The sequence below is a fragment of the Nannobrachium achirus genome (genome assembly GCF_963921795.1).
Source record: "Nannobrachium achirus genome assembly, chromosome: 7".
NCBI lineage: Eukaryota > Metazoa > Chordata > Actinopteri > Myctophiformes > Myctophidae > Nannobrachium > Nannobrachium achirus.
The window spans coordinates 26,356,449-26,382,248 of NC_137816.1; the positions used below are offsets into that span (position 1 = coordinate 26,356,449).

Genomic DNA, 25,800 nt, shown 5'->3' on the forward strand with positions numbered 1-25,800 from the left:
TCAGTTTGATCCATCCACGACTGTTTCCTCTTGTTGACACACATCTGTTGATAATAAACATGGTGAGTACAGTCTGCCATGGCAATAACGCTCATTTCACCCGCGTGCTGTGTGTGTTGTTTAGTGCGAGAGCACCGTGTCTCGTCTCAGAAGAGTCGGAACTCATAAACACTTTATCTAATGCTGCTGGCTCTGGCCTAACGTTAGCCAACCAACTAGCTGGCTAGCTAGTGGCTAACAGGCTACTAAGACATGGCTAGCTAGACTGGAAGCCAGTGAGAAATTAAATTAGTAGTATTATGTTTAATAATAGAAGTCGTACGTACATGGTCGCAGTCGCATTGTCTTCTTCTTGTTCCCGTTGGACTTGAGCGTCTGAACATCTGGACTGGGGTTAGCACAGCATGCTAACGTTAGCATAACAACAACTAGCCAGCTGCTGTGTCGATAAGAGTGATTTGATGATAACGTATGCATTCATGTTCATGTCAGTTTAAACAGTGATTCTCAAGCCTATTTGATATGCATCAGTCAGACCACGGGCTCCCTTTTCATACCATGTTTATCTCTGACTCCAATTAAAATAACACTGTACATTCATTCCTACAGTTGTTAATGTAACTGTTGAGAGTGTACACATTGATCCATTTGTACACTCAGAGTTACAGATCCATAAGTGTCCATTTGGGTTCTAAAAATCATTTAGCTGGGGACCCCCTGGAACCTTCCTCAAAGACCTTGGGGGTCCCTGACTTCAAGTTGAGAACCAGTGGTTTAGAAATGTCCAGCTTTGTGCATGTTTGCATCATAATATTCATGTCGGCCTCTTGTGTCTATTTTAATCAGGTGTGTTCAAATATTTTGAAATTCTCCATGCCAGGAAAAGATTTGGAATTTATCAAATGTTTTGGAAAATGTTTGGATATAATAAGTGTGGTTGCTATGGTCCGAGATTCTTTAGCCAGCAAAGTGAACCTGCTTTTTCTAAACTTTTGCACAAAAGTAAAAGTGAAGCTTTTGGTCATGCTTCACACACGGTTGTCATACTTCACATGACATCACAGTATATATTATAAATGTTGAGATGGAATTCAGCCCACAGAATTGCATCTTTGTAGCTTACATAGTTTTTGTCTATAGATTTTGTTCATAAAAACATGTCTCTAAAACATTTCTAGCGCTGCGTGAAATATGTGTGGCCTAATGTATACAGGACGTCATGTGACAAGTAATACAGATCTACAAGCTAACAACACGTTGCACTGTGAGCTTGTAGATCTGTTCTTTTTGTGTGTGTGACACCTTTTCTCCAGTCAGTCTCAGGGCATTGATAGCACACATGTGTAAGAGCCTTATTATTGCACCATATGATTTCTATAGGCCTGGAAATGGGGTGAATCTCTTTGGAAAAGTTTTGAAAAGGCATTGTTAAAAATGTATCTTGAACTGATAATGAACAATAAGTATGTCCCAGTGATGAGATATATCAGTGGTTCTCAACCAGTGTTAGGGTTAGGGACCAGACCACCAGTGGTCCTTGAGGCGGTTCCAGGTGGTCCCCATTTAAATGATGGAGAGTTGGTAACCAAAATAACCCTTATAGATCTTTGACTTTAACTCTTGAGAGCCTAAAATGAAACCGAATAAACCCTTATAGATCTTTAACGCTTGAGAGTGTGAAATTAAACCAAATAGACCCGTAATACTTGTCCATTTGGTTTCATTTTACACCCTGCATTACTTAATTTACAAGTCTACACAATTAGAGAGTGTAGATAGAAGAATTGTTATTTTGATCAACGTTGGCCCGTTATCACTTCTATGGCACCACATCAATCAATACAGCATGAAATTGTAATTTGTGGACAAAATCGTATCCAACTATAACAAGATCTTCTAAGCCAGCAGCAACGGGGTTAGTGTGCACTGTGTGACAGCCAGGAGTCATGTGACACATCGTCTCTGTCGGGTGGAAACACCTCTTTTTGATCTTGTAGAGCAGGGCAGGGGTCAGCAACCTTTTTGAAATGAAGTGCCATGTTTTTATTTTCTAGATAGTCAGTGTGCCATGTCAACATACATTTTAATGACACCCCATGAAAATTCTGATGTATTTTGATTGTCAGGAGGACATAGTTATAACGATCATTAGACTCAATTAGCAATGAGCAATAATTGCCACCTAATGTACCTCCCCAACTCCCTCCCCAGTAAAAGTTCTTGAATTTTAATGAATGTAGAATTATGTCCAGGATGTAAATTTGCTGCAAATTAGATTACTTAATTTAATTGATAAAGTTTAAAACAATATTTGCTTTAAAAATATAAATCCTCTCTCGCATTTATGCCAGTGTGCCAGTGATCACCCTTCCCTGTGCCAATGTTGGCACCCGTGTCTAAGGTTGCCTTCCCCTGTTGTAGAGCTAACATTTTTGATGCTTTTCTGTTACGCTGCTGTAGTATTACCAAGTTGTGCATTCAATGTAAAAACACAAAACGTTAAAATATGGTTTCTGACCCACTGCAAAGATTTTGTCACGCTTTTAGTAGCTTTTCAGTCTATTAAGTGGTCATATACACTGCACTGAAACACTAATGAAATAAATACATGCTTTACTTTTGGTAGTCTAACGTGGCTGAAGTGGTTAAGAAAACGCCCCTGGTCTCCCTTTTGCTTTTACAAATCAAAGTGAATTATTCATTGTCATTGTATGTTATTTAAGTGATCAATCCTGTGTTATTTGTCAGTGATTTCAGAATTCAGACCAACAACAATGGGTCAAATATTGTGGGCAGTAATTATACAATTAAGGAACTGCATCTGTACACGCCTTTTTATGAAGTTGTGCCTACAGTACATATTTAATGAAGCTCTGTCTCCGAGTTTCTATTACATAACGACCCGAGTGCATTGTGTAAGCTGTCTCTAAAGCAGTACTGTGGTTCTCAACCTTTTCGGGCCATGACCACCAAAAAATAATCATATTTGAACCGGGGACCACCCCAAAAGACCACATTTGAACTGTTGGCGACCCCCCAAAATAAACTAACTCTATCTAGCGATCTACATGTTTGCAACATGTTATAAGCATTTTCTATTTTCACAATTTTTGCCTCTTTCTTTTTTTATAGTATAGTTGGTTGCTTACTTTTGACGCAGCAATGGCCTTATTTTATATTTTCTTTTAAAGATATTAAAAGGGTCCTTACATTGTCTCTTTAGAAATGTGCAGAATATGCAGATCACCCTGTATACACTATATATTATACTGTTATATTATACTGTACTGTATACTATGTTGGTCTGTTTACTGTTGAGAGTGAAAAAACAATGTTTTACATTATGCAAATCATTTGGGGACCCCCCCTCCAAGAGTTACAACTAGCAACCACTAGCAACATAATAATCCCCAAACTGTGCAACTTGCAAACACTAGCAACACAATCGACAAACTGTGCAATTTGCAACCACTGGCAAACTGTGCAACTTGTAACCACTGCAACATAATCCCCAAAGTGCCGAGTCTGCTGACCTCCAAAAAGGAGGCAATTCAGGCCACTGTGGTTTCCCTCTGCAACACATTTGTTGCATTGTGAGTCATCAGTGTGGACTGGCCTTTACCATCTAGGTCAGTTAGTTCTCCAACTTCTTTTGCCAAGGACCCCCAAATTGAGACTAATTGACTGCGGACCCCCATCTGAAAATGTTTAGAGTCAGGGAGCCCCCAGAAGAGAAGATTTGTTAAAACATTTTTGTCAACATTTTCAAGATTTTTCTAAAATGCTGAATATAAAATGAATAGCCAATGTATAAATGGAATAAGCCTGACAGCGTGTCGCGGGTTCAAGTCCTGATTCTGACGACCTTTGCTGCGTATCACTCACCATCTCTCTCCCCATTTCCTGTCAGTCTGTGTTATCAAACAAACAAACAAAAATACATTTGACACAACACTGTTGATTGTGTTGTCAGACAAGTCTGTGAATTTAGCTATGAATTCTATGAGAAAATCACACCCAATGTGAAGTGAGCGGTGGTCATAACGTCTTCAGACTAGGATTTGAGTCTAGGATGTACAGGCTATGCTACACACACACGTTTTACTATGGCAAAACGCTGAGGAAAAAGGCTACAGACACACACCCCTATGCTACACACACACGTTTTACTATGGTAAAACGCTGAGGAAAAAGGCTACAGACACACACGGGGTCCCTGCTTCATCTCTCTCTCTCTCATCTAAGGTTCCTTGATCTGAAAAATGTTCAAGATCCCTGAGTTTGGAGGGTTGTGATTTATCTTGCCAGACAGTATTTTACTGCATAGACTAGAGGAATTTGTCATTCTTCTCCCCTCTCCCTCAAACTCACTGACTCCCCTTTCCCCCCTTCTAATCTTGCAATACAATAACCATTTAGTCAATTTGGGTTTCCTTTACTGAAGCATAATAGACATTTTTGTTTAGCAAATGGTCAGACATAACAGGAAATGCATACAAGGAAATGTAAATGCTAAATGGTCATATAAGGTAACACAGGTTCATTGCCTTTAGTGATGTGCATAGTTGTGATTTTATAAATGCAGTATTATTTGTTAGACAGTGGACACAGTTCTAACCAAAGATACAGACCATATACCTGTATATTCACTAGGCGGCCATGTTTGCATTTTGCATTGAAAAACCGGGATGGCAATGGGGTGTTACTAACTTAATGGCAAGATGCCGCCATGTGACTATGGTCTGTCTCTTGGATACATATTCTTACCTTTTAGTGACCAGACAGGTTCCCCCCCCCCCCCCCCCCCCCCCCCCCCCCCCCCACACACACACACACACACACACACACACACACACACACACACACACACACACACACACACACAGGCCTGTGTTGAGCAGTTGTGGTTGAAACGCATCCCTTGACACATTTTGCGAATCGAAAGGATTTGGTACATTTGCAACCAACACGAAACGGGGAGCAATAAATGAGCAGTGGACGCCCTGATCACATCGCTGCAGTAGGATCATGTGATAAAGCCAAGCCCTCATCTTCAGATCTAACCTATACTCATATTGCAGCTCAAAGTTATATGTTTAACATAACATGTCACAAAATGACACAACAATATGTAAAGATCCTGTCCCAGACACGGATGATTGACATAGATGTAGTCAGAGAGCGTTGGAGCCAAGTCAGCAAATTGGTGGAAGAACTTGGTGACAAATTGCAGGCAAGTGACTTCCTTTGGCTTCATGAAATGAAACCGTAAACAATAACATAACAGTAACAAAGTTTAAAGAGATGGAAAAGAAAGCCCAAAATGTGCTCAGCTTACAGTTTTTACTCTGTAGTACGATGGTGTCATGTCCCAAAGAGAGCAGATCTACAAACTTAAACCACACAACATAAGTTCTGTTGATGTCTGTTAAATCTGTCACTTGTCCTGTTCTTTTTGGCTCTGTTCTTTTTGGCATAGCGACATACTTGCACAATAGTGTATGAATGGGGCTTTACCAGGGGGTCCAGCTAAATTAGTTAATATAGCGCCTCAATCATTCTAACCACTTTAACTGACCATATGTTATACTTTAGCCTTTAAAAAATTGAAGATATACAAGCTCATAGTAGATCTTATATTCTTTGGGGGAAAAAACTAACAAAAAATGTTTTTTTAAGTTTTTACAAATCTTTGAATGTATATACCGTATATATTTTTAAAGTGAACTATTTTAACTCAAAGCTTTGCTTCTGGAGGTCCCTGGAACAAAATAGTTTTGAGATGGAGGGTCCGCAGCCAAATACATATCAATTTGAGGGTCCTTGATGTGTAAAAGGTTGAGAACCACTGATGACCACTTGCAAGAGTGGTATAAGACAAGTTACCCGGGTTGGAATCTCCAGTTGGTCATGAAACTTTAGGGATCATAGCTTTAATCTTTATTGTGTTCTGTGTTTCAGCCAACCACACAGTCTCCACAGGATGAGCAGGAGAAGCTTCTAGATGAAGCTGTGCAGGCTGTCAAGGTCCAGTCCTTCCAGATGAAGAGATGTCTGGTAGGATATTACTATTATTATCATCCGTCTTCAACCACTTAACCCGGAAACAGGTCACACAGGGAATCAGTTCCTGCAGAGAGCTCCAGACTTCCCTTTCCAGAACAACGTTAACAACTTCCTCCTGGGGGATCCTGAGGCGTTCCAAGGCCAGTGTGGAGATATAATCCCCACCTGGTCCTTGTTCTGCCAGGGGATCTCCTCCCAGTGGGACGTGCAGCCAGGACCTCCCAAGGGAGACGCTACTAGATGCCTCAACCTGATATTGCAGTGTAATATTAATGCCTTATGTGCTGATAAAATCCATGGTAAAGAAGTCTCTACACAATGTGGGTGTGACACATAACATTAGCTTTCTCCTGATACAAACAACAATTTGAATAAAATAGATTGTTCCATTTGTCACACGAAGAATCCACCAACATAAAAAATATCTTTTTGGTCTTGAACTGAAACGTTTGGGAACACCTGCTTTAAGCTTTTGCATCACCATGTGCCTTGAATCCCACTGATCCAGTTGTTGTCGTCTGCAGGACAAAAACAAGCTGATGGACGCTTTGAAGCATGCCTCCAACATGCTGGGAGAGCTCAGGACATCCATGCTGTCTCCAAAGAGCTACTACGAGCTCTGTATCCTTTACCAGCAGAGAGAACAATGTCCGCCATTATTATTGGTAGAATGAGCTTATACTGCATTCATGTCCACATTCCTCTCATTCTTCACATTGTTGGCCATGAGGAGTCATGCTGTAGTTTCCACACATCGTGAACTTGTAGATCGGCTATTTTCACAGAAGATATTCGTTTTTTTAGACTGAGGGAAATGCTCGTGCAGGGGTGGCCAAACCTTTTTCCAAAGCGTGCCATGTTTGAAAATATGACTAGGCATAGGGCAGACTGCATCTGCTGTCATATTTCTTACTTTGGACCATAACAAAGTTGCATATACAGTACATGGATTTAAAGTTCTCAGTCACCAGGCTGATTTCAGTCATTTGGATTCCATAGAAGACATGCTGGCTTGCACAGCGAAAACAGACAATTTTTTTTAGATACTGTAGGATGTTTTTGCTGCGCAACATGCTTCCATAGAAGACATGCCTATCTACATGCTCATGTCTATCTACAAGCTCTCAATGCATTGCATTTGTAGGATATTTCAGAAAAGGAAAGGTTAAAGCCTCAGTCTGGTTGGCTGTATGTAGAACAGCAGGACCAATATTACTAAACATCATAATGTTACATATTGTATTAATTGTTTAGTAAACAGCGCTAGTGTGGGAGGGCTCCTTTACATACTGTTTCACAAATCAATCGTGAGATTTTATTTTGCTTTAATACATGCATTCACATGCATCACATTTCAAGCAGGTGTTTCAGTAGCTTGTCCCTAACAATGAGTCCAGACATGGCCATCTCTGACGAGCTCCACTACCTAGAGGTCTATCTGACAGATGAGTTTGCGAAAGGACGCAAAGTAGCTGACCTGTATGAGCTGGTGCAGTATGCAGGAAACATCATCCCTAGACTGTGAGTGTCCTCATAAATCATTTTATTTTTGGAGCTGTGTGAAGCACAGGCTCCCTATACGTGGCCGTGTGGGTCTGTCTGTCTGTGTGTCTGTCTGTGTGTCTGTATGTAGCCTGAACTTCCTAAACTTCGGCACGCTACTAGTCCCACAGTTTTGCCACCACACACTCGCGCCATATGTCAAATCGACCGGCTTACTCGGGAATCGTGGGCTAGTAACTTGCTAAGAGAAAGGTTCAATAGTTTAATTGATATTAATTTATTAGTGAATTAATTTTCCCCATTGACTTATAATGGGAATCGCAAAAACTCACATTCAATTATTTGTCTCTCGCAAACCATAGGGGCTAGAGTTTCAAGACTTGGAGAGGAGGTTCATAATGATTTCAAGGATTAAATAAAAAATAATTGTGTCATTTGGCCGCATGGTGGCGCCATAACACCCCACTTTACGTTTTGGCCTGTAACTCTTGAACCGTAGGTCGGAAAATTTAAATTTTTTTTTCCCTGGATTCCTTGGGTCATGACGCATCTCCCCATATAGGCCACGCCCATTTGCGCCATGATAGATTTTCCGCCATCTTGCATTTTCTCCAAAACACACTTTTTGCTCCTTTTCCTACATATTTTCTTCAAATGTCACAAAAATCGGTACACATGATCCACACACACACACACACACACACACACACACACACACACACACACACACACACACACACACACACACACACACACAGCTCCACTTCACACGGGTGTGATTTTTTTAACTTTTTAACCACTGGTTTTGTTTCATCTGATGTGTTCAAGCCTATCTACACCCCAGACAAAAAAATCATATGCACAGTCTGCATAGATCAATTGGGTGGCTAAATAATATGTATGAAATGCACATAGGGCCCCATCCTGCGTGGCCTTATCCCCTTATGTCTATGTCTTAGGCATTTAACACATACATTTAAAATGGTGAACATAGCCCATCTACAAGCTCACAATGTGTTGATGTAGATCGGCTATTTTCACTATTTTAAAATGACTAAGCAGTTTAGGCATAAGTCAAGAGAAGGGTTCCATAGACTTAAACCACTTTCTACCTGGCCTCCCTAATCATGATTATTGGCAACAACAAAAAAAAAGAAAACATATACAAGCTGCAAGTTGTAAGCTTGTAGATCTGCTATTCTTCCACCACTACATGACGAGTATATTATACAGGTATAAAATAGGACATGAAGTGACTAAAGAACACAAAGAGATCATATATGGAGATACAAGGTTTCTGCCTGACAGCAACGATATTGTCTGTCGGGTGGAAACCTCATCATTTATGTCCGAAACTGTTCATCTTCAGGGTTCAAATACAAAAGTAGCAGATCAAGAGCTTGACGATCTGCTACTTTTGATACTTTTTTGTGACATTGTAATATGATCAAGTAGGGCGTTCATTTAAAAGTTAGAACATGGAGATAACAGGCTTCTGTCCGACAGCAACGATAAATAAAGCATTAACCCATTTAGGCCTAGAATTATTTAATGCTTTAACTATTGAAAAATAGCAGATATACAAGCTCACAACGAGCTTGTAGATCTGCTATTTTTGAAAAGTCGCTATTTCTTTTGCAAGTCTTTGATTATAGCTTTTTAAAAGCGAGCATTTGTAACTCAAATATTTGCTTCTGGGTGGTCCCTGGAACAACATTTTGAGATGGGGCTTCGCAGCCAAATACATTCAAATTTGGGGGTCCTTGACATGAAAACGTTTGAGAACCACCGATTTAAGTTATTAAGTATTGACGGTTCAAGTTGTTAAATATCTGAAAACACATTGACATGATTCCAAAATACACTGATGATTGTGCTGTCAAACGATGAAACTATATGGAATCTATGAACAGGTTGGGGGGGGTCCCTGCTTCATCTCTCTCAACTAAGGGGTGTGAAAATGTTGAAGACACCTGAGTTAAAGCAGAAAATAATGGTTAAAGTGGTTCAAATCTAAAGTCACACTGATTTGCGTCGGGGCCTAAATGCATTCATTGAGTTGTTTCTCTCTTCTGCCCAGCTACCTGCTGATCACAGTGGGCGTGGTGTACGTGCGCTCCTTCCCCCAGTCGCGTAAGGACATCCTGAAGGACCTGGTGGAGATGTGTCGGGGGGTCCAGCACCCGCTCAGAGGCCTGTTCCTCAGGAACTACCTGCTGCAGTGCACCCGAAACATCCTCCCTGATGACGGGGAGCAGCCCGAGTAAGGACACATAGGGATGGGACCATGTGAAAATGTCATATCACGATTATTGTGACCAAAGAAATCGTGATTTACGATATTATCGCGATAATCAATATATCCCCAACATCCATTATCCTGGGGTAGAACATATTTTGCCAAAAGATAGCCGATCTACAAGCTCACAACGCATCGCAATGCGATGCGTTGTAGATCGGTTATTTTTTAGGCAAAGAGATTTGGTAGAGTGAAAAAAAGACTGTATCAAGTATGTATATTAAGTATGTTTTTACCAATAGAGGGTTCAAATGATACCAGATATGCAGCTTGGCAAATAAAAGGTGAATTAATCCCAATGCATGACGGAGGACAATATCACTATAAATTAAATCGCCACAATATGATTATCGTGAGTGTTTTTTGTCACAATAAAATTCCCAAACTTTTCTGGACGCGACCCCCCCAAAAAAAAACATATTTGAACTGGGGACCCCTACCCTGACAAAGCACTTGGAATTGACTCAGTTCCTCAGATAAATATTATGAAATTAGACTAACTAAATGCTCGAACTCACTCACAACGTTGTGAGCTTATGTAATATTTAACAATTTGGTATTAAGTTATTAAATTGTCACTTTATAAATGTGCAGATGTATGTTTGTTTGTTTACTGTTGAGTGAGAAAACAATGTTGCACATTGACCCCCTAGAATAATTTGGGGGTTCTGATACACCTACTTTCTTTTCCTCTGACCAAAATGATGAGACCTTTCACCATCACTTGCTTGCTTGATGCAAATAGCAGATCTGTGAATTTGGACTATTTTGCAAAAATAGTAGATGTACAAGTTTATATATACGCGTCACAGATGCGCAGTCACAGATGGGACACGTACGCTTTCAGATATCAATATTTAATTAAATTATTTTGCGCTTGGAGATCTACCACTTCTGATACTTTGTGTGACGCTGTAGTATATTACCGTACAGTAAGTAGGACATAAATTCACGAAAAAACACAAAGTTGAAATCTAGAGAGATTTCTTCCTGACAGCAACGATATACAGCACATAGCAGTATGTACATAGTTTAGTTTAACCTACAAGCTCACAAGGTGTATGGCTTAACAATCTCCAGCCACTGGTGATTAGTGTTGTCACGATACTGGATTTTCAACTTCGATACGATATTTTGAAAAATTTCTATACGATTTTCGATACCACGCAACCACGGAGAATTTGGTGCAAAAAATATTTTTATTTAAAGAAAAATACAAATAGAAAAACTAAGTTGTCCCCTGTGTGATCCGAGTGCATCGCAGCACAGCCCAAACACCAGCTCTTCATGTTCCAGGAGTCAGTTATAAACTGTAGAGTTAGTGCCATGAAACAGGATAAGGCCCTGCTGGTCCATAGGTCAGTGGTGCATGAAAAGAAGGGACTGCCCATAAGACTGTTGTTCTATGGCATCTGTTATTTGAGGCTGTGACTGTGTTGATCTGGCTGCAGCATGTTGAGCTTCAGTCTGCTCAGCTTCTCTCTGGAGCTAAAAGAGAGAGAATATATTTTTTAGACTTTTTAATAAACATTTTTTTCTCTTTGAATTAGGCCTTTAAAATTACTATTATCTTATCAATTAATCGAGAAATTAAGAAATAAACCAAAGTATACATAAAAGTAAAGTAGTGAAGCACAACAGCATTAATTTCTGACCATAGTCAACTGTATAATACAGTTTGTTTAATTTGTCATTTTAGGAATAAAGTCCTCAAATTGTCACTTTAAACAAAACTTCGTTGGTTTGTTTACTGTTGAGACCTCCTGGGGGTCCCAACCCACAGGTTGATAACCACTTGGTTACAGCGTTAGCGAGGTCCGTACCAGAGCCACAACGGCATCAGCTTGGTTTCTAATCGCATATTAACCCATGCATCCGGTCTAAAGCCCGCCTACTCAAACTAGTTCCACTCCCTCCCAAACACATGCAAACTAAGAATCCGTATCCTCTCCAGACCGGATATGCATAATGCAACAGCTATTGTTGGTTAGCTTAAAGCAATAGCTATTGCTAACAGGACAACAACGCACTCGTCAACAGGTTTATTGGGCTCGCGGGCCGAGTTTAATGCCAAGTTATACTGTTGCCAACCTCTCTTAATTCTGTATAGATCAGGGAGTCTGTCCTTGAGATGCTTCGCCAGGTTGCTCGTGTTGGCTCCTTTGCACGGAACGTTTCTGTAGCATCTCCTGCAGATTGGCTTGAGCTGTCCTTTGCCCTTCCGTGATCATCCGATTCAAAACCAAAGTAATTCCACACTTCACTCCTGGCGTTTTGCTCTTCGACCAACGTGGGTCGTTGTGGTTGTTGCGCAGATGCCATCTTGTGCTTTTAGCAGCGAGTAGTAGCGACGATACGCAGCAGTATGTCCCGCGGCGGCAACATTACACGTGAAACAGTGCAGTGTGTGTACTAGTAGAGGGGAGGGGCGGGGCTGCCTGCAGCACGTTGTGTGTGTGTGTGTACTGGGATGGCGCATGTGTGACCAACGAGAGCCGTACCGAACTGTAAAACGTAATATCGATACTACCGGTACTACGGAAAAGCCGTATTGTACCGAATGGATTTTTTTAGTATCGATATTTATCGATATACCGATATTTTTGACAACACTACTGGTGATGCCGTTGGTTATATAGCTAACAGTGTTTTGGTGTCCTGTTCCATACAGAGGCACGGAGGAAATGACGGGCGACATCAACGACTCCATTGACTTTGTGCTGCTGAACTTCGCTGAGATGAACAAGCTGTGGGTGCGCATGCAGCACCAGGGCCACAGCCGCGACCGCGAGAAGAGGGAGAAAGAGAGGCAGGAGCTGAGGATTCTGGTAGGGACCAACCTGGTCCGCCTCAGCCAACTGGAGGGAGTCAACGTGGACAAGTACAAACAGGTGTGTGTGTGTGTGTGTGTGTGTGTGTGTGTGTGTGTGTGTGTGTGTGTGTGTGTGTGTGTGTGTGTGTGTGTGTGTGTGTGTGTGTGTGTGTGTGTGTGTGTGTGTGTGTGTGTGTGTGTGTGTGTGTGTGTCACTGTAGTCCGTACCACACGCCATTAACACTACCGCCAATCGATAACTGGTTTTGGTAACCAGTTACCATGGTAACCAGGTAAACAGGCGCCGCTTTGGCTGCTGGTGAGCGAAAACACTACATATCCCATGATGCAACACGGCCACCAGCATCAGAAAGCCGCGGTTAGGATTTTAGATTTTGGTCTGAATGTAGACATACGGGCGGCCATTTTTAGACCGTGAATTTCCACAACATGGACACGATCGGGGCTTCTGGAGCTCTTCAACATAAAGCGCAGTCTATGGTGGCATCCAATGTGTTAATAATGCTTAGTTTTCATTGTTGCTACACTGAAAATACAAAATAACCAGTGTGAACATGGGTATTGGTTCACAATAAGAATAGTATTGATTTGTAATATGCTGTTTTGTTTTGCAGAATACAGCAGTAATGGTATTATTATTTTTTTCTTTTTATGAGGTATTAAATTTGTACTTTAGAAGTGTGCAGATACCCTGACTGAATATATCCTCCATAGAAGGTAATTCAGCTTAATCTTTATTAGTCTTTTCCTTATGTTTTAGAATGTATAGCCATAATAGGCAGCCAATTACAGTATTTTTCCTCCCACTTTAGCAGCACATGCTATGTTGCCGTATGACGTAGTAGTGCCTTCGTCCTACTCCTCCCGTTCCAGCTAGCATAGATCTACTCATGGATCTCTGCCTACTGTATGTCTGGTGACATTTAATCAGTGTGCTAAAACAGGTTGGGAACAAGATTAAAATAATAACTGCATTGCGTAACCAATGTAAAGACAGTAAGGGGCGGTCCTTCCTGTCGGGGTGAAAACCTCATATTCGCAAACTATTTCAGGATTCAAATTCAAAAGTAGCAGATCTACAAAGTCATAACGTGATGCTTCATGCCGCGTTTCGAGCTTGTGGATCTGCTACTTTTGATGCTTTTGTGTGGCACTGTAGTATGATCAAGTAGGGCATTCATTTATGGGGGAATAAATATGGACAGGTTTCTGCCCAACAGCAATTATATTGGGACAGTATCCGTAGGCGGAGATCTCTGATGTGGCTAAGTGAGACTACCCGTTCAGCATCACTCGCTGACAGCCCCCCCCCCCCCCCCAGCCCGTAGGAATCACTAGTGACTAGCGCATTGGCAACGCTCGCCCTCCCTGCCCTGCTTTCCTGCCCTGAACATGGACAATTGTGGTCGGCCAAGCTGAATGCACTGGGGGGAATTTCAACCCCCATACTCTGCAGTGGTGGACAGGTATTTGATGACTTCAATGAACTGGTTCGCTCCACTCGTAGAATTTGTCGTATTTCTGGGTATCTTGGGTGCGGAATTCGGGATAACATATGAAGAGAAACAGGTATTTGACCCTTTGTGCCATCCAAGCACATCCCTCCCTAGCTTTCTGTATCTACTGTTGAGTGCAGATCAATAACATCAGGTTAGGGTTAGTCTGCCTTAAGTGGCTCTTTGAAACACTTAATTGAGATAGCTAATCCAGCACACTATCAATGTGTATTTATTTTTGTCAAAGTTTTTTTAGTTTGAATATTTTTTTTAAATCACAAATTGGTCCGAAACATGTAGCAGATAATACTGGAGAAAAGATGGATTTATACAAAAGTCAAATGAAATGCCTGGCTGAAGCTGTGAGTAGACAATGACATATTGAGATGCTGCTATGTCTTTGAAAACATGTCCTCTTCTCTTCTCTTCAGGTGGTTCTGGCTGGTGTCTTGGAGCAGGTGGTTAACTGCAGAGACTCACTGGCACAGGAATACCTTATGGAGTGCATCATTCAGGTACATAAATAATCATAATCATGAAAACACACATAGGGAATGTGTGTAGTGATTGGTAATCAGCTAATCATGCAGGTTTTGACATCACAGATGGGGTGTGGCTGTGCGCCAGTCAGAAATGTTCACCCATACTGTAGGGCTGTCTTCGACACAGGATTTATGAAGTCGACTCGAGTCGCGGGGGTTAATCCGACGCGTCGACGAATCGTTTTATAGTCTACTTTGTGTAAAAAAAATAAAAAAAAAGTGTTGCTTTAAACCACGTCAACATAATAGAATAATACATTAAGAGATGAATTGAATACACAGTGTTTTCGGTGATATCGGTGCGCGAGCACAAATGTTATCTGCATAGCAGTGTACAACCATAGAGTTATAACACACCGTTAAAACAAATAAAACATCTCCGCTGTTTCAACTCTGCCCCGTCTCTCGGCAGCGTGCAGTAGAGATGAGACATTCGCGAACGTTTCCGCTCTCTTGAACGGCTCTTTTAAATGAACGATGGGATCCAGTCCGCAGTCGCGGGACACAGAGCACTGACAGAGTAATGAGTCAGTGTCGAGAACGGATTCATTTCAGAAAAGGATCATAAACAGGTGGAGGCACAGCTCCCGCTTGAGCCAGCAGTGTGGACATGTCATGGACGCAAACACAGCGAAACACAATCATTCATCATGGATTACAACACTGGAACAATTCAGAAGCACTTTAATTAGAAAATGTAACTTGTAGCCTACACTTGTGTATGTTAATTTGACTTTAGAAGATTGTTTACTACTTCGTGGACGCGCGTTTGTGCTGTGGCAGGTTATTTAATATGGGATTTTGACAACGTGTACCTCCTCTTAACGGAACACTGTCCCGGCTCTGAATGTTTTAACGAAGCGGCGGTCTGAACCGTTCTGGCCGTTCCATCTCACTTTCACCCCGACGCTGGTGCGAGACAATAAATAACTGTTCGCCAATTGCTACTTCTCATTGGAAGTACATGACACCACACCAGTCCAGCAGTGCACCGCAGTACTGGCAGTAGTAGGCTAACTGGTGATATAAAAAATATATATATTTTCGCTTCGACTCAAACAATTGGCGTCGATTCCCGGGGCTTAAAACGACGCGTCGATTCGTCGATTTTTAGAAGACACCCCTACCATACTGTAGAATTTCTGCCATACAAGACAGCATTTCGTTATTCTAAAACGAGTCATGTCGCACGTGAACTTGTAGATCGGCCATTATTGGAGAAGACATTCGGTATTGAGGGTATGGAGAGTAGGGAATAAGGAATGGACCAAGTGTTCTAGCGTGGTTGAAGACTGTAGCTTTTTAATGATATGGTATATTTCCCTTTAAAACCTTATATCCCCAATTCTGGCACTAATATTTACATTTAGCCTCAGCAGTGATGCCAATTTATTTATTTATTCATTTCAAACCACTAATTGTCCAGTTGGGTGTAAGGGGCCGTATGGCCTCTAGAGGGTGCTGAACACCACATTGTGATTTGTGCGTCTTTGTTCATAAACTGCACACAATCGTAACTATCAATATTTTCCAACGATTGGACAGAAAGACCGTGCCACCATTAGATACATGATATGTTTTCTTGTTTCTCAAATACCAGGTTTTCCCAGATGAGTTCCACCTTCAGACACTGAATCCCTTCCTGCGATCGTGTGCTGAGCTACACCAGCATGTCAATGTCAAAAACATTATTATCGCCCTCATCGACAGGTATATACGCTTACACTTGCTCTCTGCAGTTACACTTGAGTTGTAGGTATTTAGAGTCAATTAGCTCTTATCAAGCCAATTAAAACATGTTAATTATCACTGGGAATTATGAATATTTGACTATACACAAGTGTGAAAAGAAAAGAGATGTACAGCCACACCTAGTATCGCATATTTATTAATGATTTTTTTTTTCTTTTTTACGGCATCAGCTTAATGTGTAACTCCTGATTTATGCAGACATGAGGTGAAATTAGGTGAAAAGCATATCATTCTCCAATATTTTATTAAGTCTTACAGTGTGGTTGAATGCATCTTAAAAGGTTCTACGTATAACTAAAGCCCTGGGTGGTGCAGGGGTAAAGTACCTGTCCACAACTGCAGAGTCTAGGGGTTCTAAATACCCCTAGTGATTCCAGCTTGCTGAGCGCCTATAGGAACACAATCGGCTGTGTTCAGGGAAGCAGGGCAGGGAGGGTGATGTTTGTCACTGCATGTACTCCTATGCATATGTGGGGAATTTTCAAAGAAGGGGTCAAAATGACTGGTCACTCTAAATGTATAGATACAAAAATGGATCCATAAACGTTTTAAGAGCCATTAATCAAGCTCATTTTTAATGCTCTTTGTTTCAGACTAGCACTGTTTGCTCACCGAGAAGATGGCCCTGGCATACCAGCTGATATCAAACTGTTTGACATATTCTCCCAGCAAGTGGCCACCGTCATTCAGGTACATGTCACCGGTATTTATTTCTTATTTTCACAGCACATTTGTTTCCAGTGCTGCAGAACTTCATCTGCAGACACTGCTTTAACAGTTTTAACAGTTTTCCTTTACATTGAACCCCAGATGATCTGTGGACACAAGAACAATGTGCAATTGTTCTAAACCTAGTTGTTTGAATTTCCTATTAAAATGAACACAGAAAATATGGTAATAGCCCTTGCTGGGCTATGGGAGGGTTCAAAAGATATTTTTAGAAAATGCATTTTATGATCTCTCTCCTCCCGTCTGGTTTCCTGTCCCTGTCCAGTCTCGCCAGGACATGCCGTCAGAGGACGTGGTCTCTCTCCAGGTGTCTCTCATCAACCTGGCCATGAAGTGCTACCCTGACCGTGTGGACTATGTAGACAAAGTCCTGGAGAGCACCGTGGAGATCTTCAACAAGCTCAACCTCGAACAGTAAGGCCTGAGTTAGACTTAAAACGTCAAAATGTCCAAAACTGAATACAAAATTGGCATGTGCAACAAGCCGTGACTTGAGCTATCAGTGCTCATGTTATTTTGAGATGGCTAAAAGCTACAGCAACGGTAGATGACCGGATAGTGTTGACTGACTGCATGATAGTGGCAATTTCCCTGGTTTGTTTCCGGTGGGAGTCCTGTGTTGCATGTGCTTTTCCCCTTTGTTCTCCCGTCTCTCCACACATCCCTGTCTAAACAAAACAACAGATCCTCTGTGTGTTCTTTGTGTCAGCATTGCCACCAGCAGTGCGGTGTCCAAGGAGCTGACCAGACTGCTGAAGATCCCAGTGGACACTTACAACAACATCCTGACCGTGCTGCAGCTCAAACACTTCCCGCCGCTCTTTGAGTACTTTGACTACGAGTCCCGCAAGAGCATGAGCTGCTACGTCCTCACTAACACGCTGGAGTACAACACCACCATCATGGCTCAGGAGCAGGTGAGAAGGTCTTCAGGACAGCCATGTTAAGTCTGAAGAACATAGAGGGGAAACGGGAGGGAGGCAGGGCCATCTGTCCCTACATCTTTAAGTTGTGCATGTACGTCATTATAACTTTTTTCATTTTTGTGAGTACAGTACATACTGTAGGTGTAAATGTATAATTCTTCTGTGTGTAATGTGTAGGTCTCTTGCATGTAAACTTGTATACAGGCAAGTTTTAACTTGTGCACCACTTTGGTCAACTTCAGTTGTGTTAACACATTTTGCTTGGGACCCCCTGGAAACCCCCCTGGGGGGGACCCCACTTTGAGAACAAATGCCCTAGTACGACGGGCGCTGTCACTTGACAAAAATAAGTGAACTACAAGAGTGGCACAATGGTTTTGGACATACATTGCTTGTAGATATGTAATAGGCTCTTTTCGCTATCATTGAAAGTGTTGTTCAATTGTAGCTTCTTATAAAAATAGGGACGCCAGGTTAACAGTTTCTCTCTGCAGGTGGACAACATCCTGAGCCTGGCGTCGACACTTATCCAGGACCAGCCAGACCAGCCAGCAGAAGATCCAGACCCAGAGGACTTTGCAGAGGAGCAGAGCCTGGTGGGACGTTTCATCCACCTCCTGCAGTCAGACGACCCTGACCAACAGTACCTGGTGAGAACAACCAGCAGCTTCTCTCTGTCTGTCTGTCTGTCTGTCTGTCTGTCTGTCTGTCTGTCTGATTGATGGAATACTTTATTAACATTTGCATTAAGTGCATAGTACACTTGTACAATAATGCTAAAAGGATAACACATTCCGTTGTTGTCCTATGTATTCAATTCATCAAGACATATAAAGACATACAATACTATACAAAGAGTTCATCAATATTAGGAGCAGTAAAGGTGCTCTTTTATGGCAATCTTGAAGGCTGGTCGGGAGTCATACATTTTGATGGCTTAATTGTAGAATTAATTCATCCCCATGTTTGTGCCGAATCTGGGGGAAATAAGTTGATGACTACTGTGTTTTATTAATGTATCCGCTGTTGTCTTATAATGAGTTTGAATGAGTTTTCCTATGTTCTGTGGGCAGATACTGAACACGGCGCGCAAGCACTTTGGAGCCGGGGGCAACCAGCGGATCCGTTACACACTCCCTCCTCTGGTGTTCGCAGCCTATCAGCTTGCCTTCAGATATAAGGAGAACTCCTCATCGGTATGCAGGCGCGCACACACCAAACTATTATAACGTTGCTGTCAGGCAGAAACCATCACCATTTTTGATTAATTAAGTTAAATGAATTCCCTGCTTGATCATACTACAGCCTCACACAAAAGCATCTAAAGTAGCAGATCGTCTGCTTATCGTCTGTCGGGAGGAAAGCCAATATGTCCAAAACTGTTACTTCAAATTAAAAAACACCAAAAGTAGCAGATCTACAAGCTCAAAACACGTCGCTTTGCACTGCGTTTCGAGCTTTGGGATCTGCTACTTTTGATACTTTTGTGTGACGCTGTAGTATGACCTGTTAGGGCATTAATTTACAAAAAACTCAAAGTTTAAATATGGAGATGAGAGGTTTCATATCCTGTATGTTTTTAAATATAATCCTCTTTCCTGTGTCTCTGAACTTCTCTACAGGATGACAAGTGGGAGAAGAAATGTCAGAAGATCTTCTCGTTCGCCCATCAGACCATCAGTGCACTCATCAAGGCGGAGCTGGCTGAGCTGCCACTCCGTCTCTTCCTCCAGGGGGCGCTAGCCGCCGGCGAGATCGGTTTTGAAAACCACGAGACGGTGGCCTATGAGTTCATGTCACAGGTAACAGACCCAAAGAAACGGGGGGAGGCTGCACACCAGTATTGGTGAGGTGCGACTGACCTTGGTAAATAAGATTAAAAAGTAAAGAAAAAGGTTGCACACTCGTAGCCATGATGCAGGATTTATTTAAATAGAAACCAATGTTTTGACAGTAGGACCAAGAAAGCAATTACAGTTTAGCAATTTAATCAACGGAACACCTATTGAAGATATATAATATGTTGCGTCACGGGTAGGTAACTACTAAACCATTTTTCTTTAACCGCTGAACCCTTAACCGCTGAACCCTATATACTTTGGGTGCGTTCGGAAATGTCCACCGGGTGTGTGTTCAGTGTAGTGAGTGCAGTGGGCGGTGACGTTGAGAGTGCATTCAGTGTGGCTTACTTACGAACGACCAGTTAAGGGGCAGCGGAGAGCTTTATCAGAAGGAAAACTTTCTGAAAAGCAGCAGTTGCTAACATAACGTTGCTATTGAAAGGTAATTTAATTCATAACATTGGCCTACCTGCTGCTAGTTCACACGTTGATGCTTGTGTAACAACAAACACCAAAAGGACAATAGTGCATTTTGTTATCAATTCCTCCAATGTTCACAGCTGAGAAGCGCTCGAGACACTGCAACCAATCAAAACACTGCACTGACGCACCACACCGTCAAACCCCATCTTCTGAGTAGGGTCGGTCAGTGCGTGCACTCAACACACTGGTGTGCCGCGCACTGGATTTCCGAACGACAACGCACCAAGTGCACTGAATAAACGAACGACAACATGGCACACCAGTGCGTTGAGTGCGCATTTCCGAACGCACCCTATGTTGACCAGGTCTCCCAGGTAGGGTTGGAGGCGGTAACCGCCGTACCGCCGTACCGCGGTATACCGAGGTCTACCGCGGTGTCATTGTGCTTACCGCGGTAAAAAGACAAAAAAAGGTCTATTTTTAATTGGAAAACAAGCGAGTTTTAAAACGGGGGAGAAGCGAGGACCGCATGATGCGCTCCATGCCGCTCTGCTCTGGGCCGTGTACCACGCGTTGGAAGCCACATACGTCACTCAGACACAGACCTGCACACAGGGCAGTAGAGTACGGAGCACAACTCTATGACGGAGCAGCATAAACTTTCTCTGTAATCCACTCGACACAAGGATGTTAATACATACCTTGTGTTGTGGCATATCTTTTTTTATTCATACGGATTACTGGCAGAGCGCGGGCCGCATGGACTAAAACCGAAAATGAAACTATTTTACTTTTTCCACCGCGTCGCACGTTGTGCCCCATCCGGCGGCGCGTCGGCGATTTTATAACCTTTTCTGTCAAGTCTTGTAACTAAAACCTGTATATAGCAGCACTCAATCACTGCGATTTGAGAGTTGAGACGTGACGTGAGTTTACAGAATCACTGTACACGATCTGACTACCCTTCCTCTTCTGGTTTGTTCACACAGCTGTTTGTGTCTGAAAAGCCCAAGTAGCTAGCCTACGTTACTATGGTAACCCGACAGTGCAGATCTAAAAGCTCAGAACGCGTCGCGGATGCGATGTGTTGTGAGCTTGTAGATCTGCTCCTTTGAAAGCCAGACCCGCTGTGCTGTACGGAGAAGTATAACTCGGGCAGTCAGGCTGTGTCGCCTCTCCACTGTGGAGAGGCGACTTTTGGGAAGATGATTGCAATATTTTGGCTTATCGCCGAACCTTAATTAATAGATACGGGGGTGCGGTAATTACCGCAGTACCGGCAGTAAATGGGAAGACGGTAATCGCGGTAACAAAATGTCCATACCGCCCCAGGCCTACTCCCAGGGCCCTTGTACCTCTCCTATTTTACCCTCTATATCTTACGTGTAGAGGGAAGTAGCTGATCTACAAGCGTATTATTATCATCACTTAATTTGAACTAATATTTGCCTGTCCAGAATAGGGGACGCAAGGGTTCATGTGGTTAAGACCTTTTGGGGGGACAAGGTGTTTTCCGGTTTAAATAACCACTTGACCTCTGTTCTTCCATTGTCCCTTACCCCTCCCCTGCTCCTCCTCCTCCCCCAGGCCTTCTCTCTGTACGAGGACGAGATCAGTGACTCCAAAGCCCAGCTGGCGGCCATCACGCTGATCATCGGCACCTTTGAGCGCACGCGCTGCTTCAGTGAGGAGAACCACGAGCCTCTCCGGACGCAGTGTGCGCTGGCCGCCTCCAAGCTGCTCAAGAAGCCAGACCAGTGTCGCGCCGTCAGCATCTGCGCACACCTCTTCTGGTCCGGAAGGAGCACCGACAAGAACGGAGAGGACGTAAGAAATAAGCATTGTTGTTTTGTGAATGAAGCTGGGCTCACACTGCAGGGTGATTGGACTGATTTGTGTTCCCAGTTTGATTGGGGTCAGAACTGACTATCTGCTTGTAGTGCAGGGGTCTTCAACGTTTTTCAGTCCAAGGACCCCTTTGGTGAGAGAGATGAAGCAGGGTTGTACAGTATACTAACTTGGCTATTCTTGAATAGCCAAACTATAAAATATGGTTAAAGTGGTTAAAATATTTGTTACGCTATATTAACCCTTCTTGTACAAGTTCGGACAAGTTCGGCTTTTTTTCAATACAATACAATGTTTTTTTTGCTATTTTACTTACCCTGAGCTGCTTGTAGAGATGTGGGTGGTCCTGGCTCGTCCTACGCTTCCCAACGACCGAGTCTAGATGGTCCGACGATTTATTCCATTGAAAATGGTTTAGAATAAAGTTTAGAGCCCCCCCAAAAAAACTCAATCTATACTGTCGGCGGCGCAACGTATTCCGGGGTGCCGATCCCGATCTAGTCCGTCTTTTTTAATAAAATGAATTAATTAATCGGAGGCCTCAACGAAGCCCCAGTCTAATTTTCCATCTAGGCCCCGGGCCGCGATTCTGTTTACATCGGCCCGTAATCGGGTAACTTTGCCGCACCGCGCCGCTGACTCCAATACAAATTCACATCTTTAGAGACCTTTTTCTCTGAACTGTGTTCCCAGGGCAGCGACAAAGTTTTATTTACGGCTAAATCGCCGAAAATCGATCTTCTAAAATGAATGATAGCCTATAGCAACATTGTTGCTCTCTTCATCCGGGTCACATTGATCACATGAACCAACGTGGACTCGCGCGTCACTGCTACGTGGCTCCCTGTATGTTAGACCGGTGGTCAATGGGACTATCTCTGGCACTTTGGTGCCCTCTTGTGGCCCTTGGCACGCATCGAGTTAACTAATTTAGCTGGGGACCCCCTGGTACCACCCCAAGAACCCATGGCGGTCCTCGGAACCCAATTTGAGAACCAATGCCTTAAGTGACGACCGCGATGTGTTTCTGTGTGCTCAGATCCGTGACGGGAAGCGAGTGATGGAGTGTCTAAAGAAGGCCTTGAAGATCGCCAACCAGTGCATGGACCCGTCGCTGCAGGTCCAACTCTTCATCGAGATCCTCAACAGATACGTCTGCTTCTACGAGCGCGAAAACGATGCGGTAAGCAGATGCAAAAAATGCCTCCTCAATCCACCTTCATCACAGCTGCACAGCCTAATGACAATACTTAGATACTTAGATTTATGCTCGCCACTTGGAAGAAAGACAACAAGGACGCATAGTACAAAATGTTACAGTACAATAGTAGGCTGGCAGAGGAAATGTTAAGGCTTTGAAGTAGCCAATAGTAAGGTGCTGTAGTAGATAATAGTGGGACATAACAGTACAGTTCATGTTTGGTTCAGGGTCAGTCACTCATTGAACTGATTTCATTATGATTTACACTGCTTAAACAGGCACCCACACTCAAAAGACAAAGAAGAAAAAAACTAAAATCTTAAACAGAACAACTTACCTCACACTACCAAATATAAGACAACTTACAGCCTAACAAATGCTCGATAACTTTACTCCCAAATATATCAATCGGTACACATTATCGCTATAGTCATGTGATCAAGATGGTTCTGTCCGTTTTTTCATATTTCATCCTGATTGGTGCATTTGGAACATAGTTGGCCCACAATAACCTACCTGACATGGCGGAGACCTTTTTTCTAGTTCAATATTCAAATAAAAAAAATATATAAAAATAGATCTACAAGCTCGAAAACAAAAATTTCAAGCTTGCAGATCTTTTTTGATACTTTTGTGTGACACTGTTGTATGATCAAGTAGGGCATTAATGTATGGGGAAAAGAAAATGATAAAATATGGGGATAAGAGGTTTCTGCCCGACAACAGCAATGAAATATAATGCGAAGGGATTGAAGTATATGTTGTACGAACAATGTGGTCAAACAATAAGGTAACGATGCCCCTTCCTATCCTGCTGCTTGGTGGCCCTCCAGGTGACCATGCAGGTGCTGAACCAGCTCATCCAGAAGGTCAGGGAGGACCTGCCCAACCTGGAGGCCAGCGAGGAGACCGAGCAGATCAACAAACACTTCCACAACACACTGGAGCACCTGCGTCTGCAGCGGGAGTCCCCCGAGTCCGAGGGCCCCGCCTACGAGGGCCTGGTCCTTTAAGAAAGAGCCTGTTCCTCGGCCCCGTCTGTCGTCGGAGGGCCCTGTCTGTCCAACGAGGCCCTGGTCCTTTTAAGAGCCACAGGGAAGCAGGATGGGAGGGTGGGGAGAAAGTCCATATATATATAACTAGATTATGGATATATATTTACACACACATGCACACGCACACACACATCCAGGGTATTCCATGTGACGGGACGGGATAAATGAATAATGAATAAATAATAAATCTATAAATAAAGCCGATGTTGCGTCACCCTATCCCCACAGTGATACCTAGTGGAGCGACCTACCTTGCTTTTCTGACCTACCTTGTTTTTTCTGACCCACCCCCACCCTACCTCCCCTCCTCCCGGCGTCATCTTAACCACGATGACATCACTCTACCTTCTGAGTTCTGGTCAGCACTTTTTTTCCTTTTTTTTTTATTTTTATTTTTTTTACCGACGACGCTGCACTTCAATCTTTTCCTCGCCTCCGCACTTCTTCCAGAGGTTGTGACATCATCATTCCTTCCTCCATGATCATTCTGTCCGTCTGGAGTCGCTGCGGTGCTGGCGAGAGAGAGAGAGACACCCACCCCTTCAGCTCCCTGTCCAGTTTTAATAAAGCAATTGAACTTTAACCTCTGTTTGTCTGTCACTGTACATGCATCGCCCCCCATACCGTAGCCGCGGGTTCCAACCCCCTCTGTGCAATGAGATGCATTAATCGCTCGCTCCCTCTCCCAATCAAACGTAAATAAAATGTTAAACCATCTTTGTACACAAGTGTGTCTTATTGATTTTGAGTTATTTCGTTTTGACAAATTGACGATCTGTTTCACAACCATCTCGGCCTCTCCAGCCACCACTCCAATGCTACACACGTTTTCACTGAAAGGTGATTTCAGTCATCTAGCTCCCAACATGTCTTTATCTTGGCTCTCTAAAGGATTATTTATATTGTGTGTTATTGTTAAAAGAAAAAAAGAGTGAAAGAGAGAGAGAGAGAGAAAGAGGAACTGGAACCCGGAATTGGGAAACAAATATAACGCGGGAAATACAGAAAGTGGAAGGACGAATGAGGATGGGAAGGGGTTAAAAGAATATATATGATTGGCAAGGGCAAAAAATTTATTAAGAGACATTTTACATGTTTTCAGGCATGTTTTCTCTAGTAGGTTTATAATGGCAAAACAATTCTACACAGATTGTTAGGACAAATTGTGTGGGAAGGATCATTTTATGCTGTTGCAAATCACAGATTGGTGCTGTCATACTCTGTATATTTTATATATATTTCCCAAACTTTCAAAAATAGCAGATTTAGCTTGTAGATCTGCTATT

At 42.7% G+C, this 25,800-nt stretch overlaps 1 protein-coding gene across 1 annotated transcript; it reads left to right on the forward strand.

The window, feature by feature from the left end:
- On the forward strand, positions 1 to 25,230 carry vps35 (VPS35 retromer complex component). The gene is made up of 17 exons (XM_080729674.1): positions 1 to 62; positions 5,962 to 6,057; positions 6,591 to 6,687; positions 7,464 to 7,587; positions 9,650 to 9,832; positions 12,540 to 12,759; positions 14,629 to 14,712; positions 16,340 to 16,449; positions 17,085 to 17,181; positions 17,486 to 17,634; positions 17,930 to 18,137; positions 18,641 to 18,796; positions 19,220 to 19,342; positions 19,769 to 19,948; positions 21,998 to 22,237; positions 23,298 to 23,441; positions 24,293 to 25,230. The coding sequence occupies exons 1-17, from the start codon at positions 60 to 62 to the stop codon at positions 24,470 to 24,472; spliced, it is 2,394 nt and encodes a 797-aa protein (XP_080585800.1). The 5' UTR covers positions 1 to 59; the 3' UTR covers positions 24,473 to 25,230.
- The last annotated feature ends 570 nt before the right edge of the window (positions 25,231 to 25,800 follow it).

Coding starts and splice junctions, on each gene's coding strand:
- vps35 (XM_080729674.1), top strand. Junction 9,833..12,539: donor GATGACGGGGAGCAGCCCGA/GTAAGGACACAT, acceptor TGTTCCATACAG/AGGCACGGAGGAAATGACGG. Junction 19,343..19,768: donor ATAAGGAGAACTCCTCATCG/GTATGCAGGCGC, acceptor ACTTCTCTACAG/GATGACAAGTGGGAGAAGAA.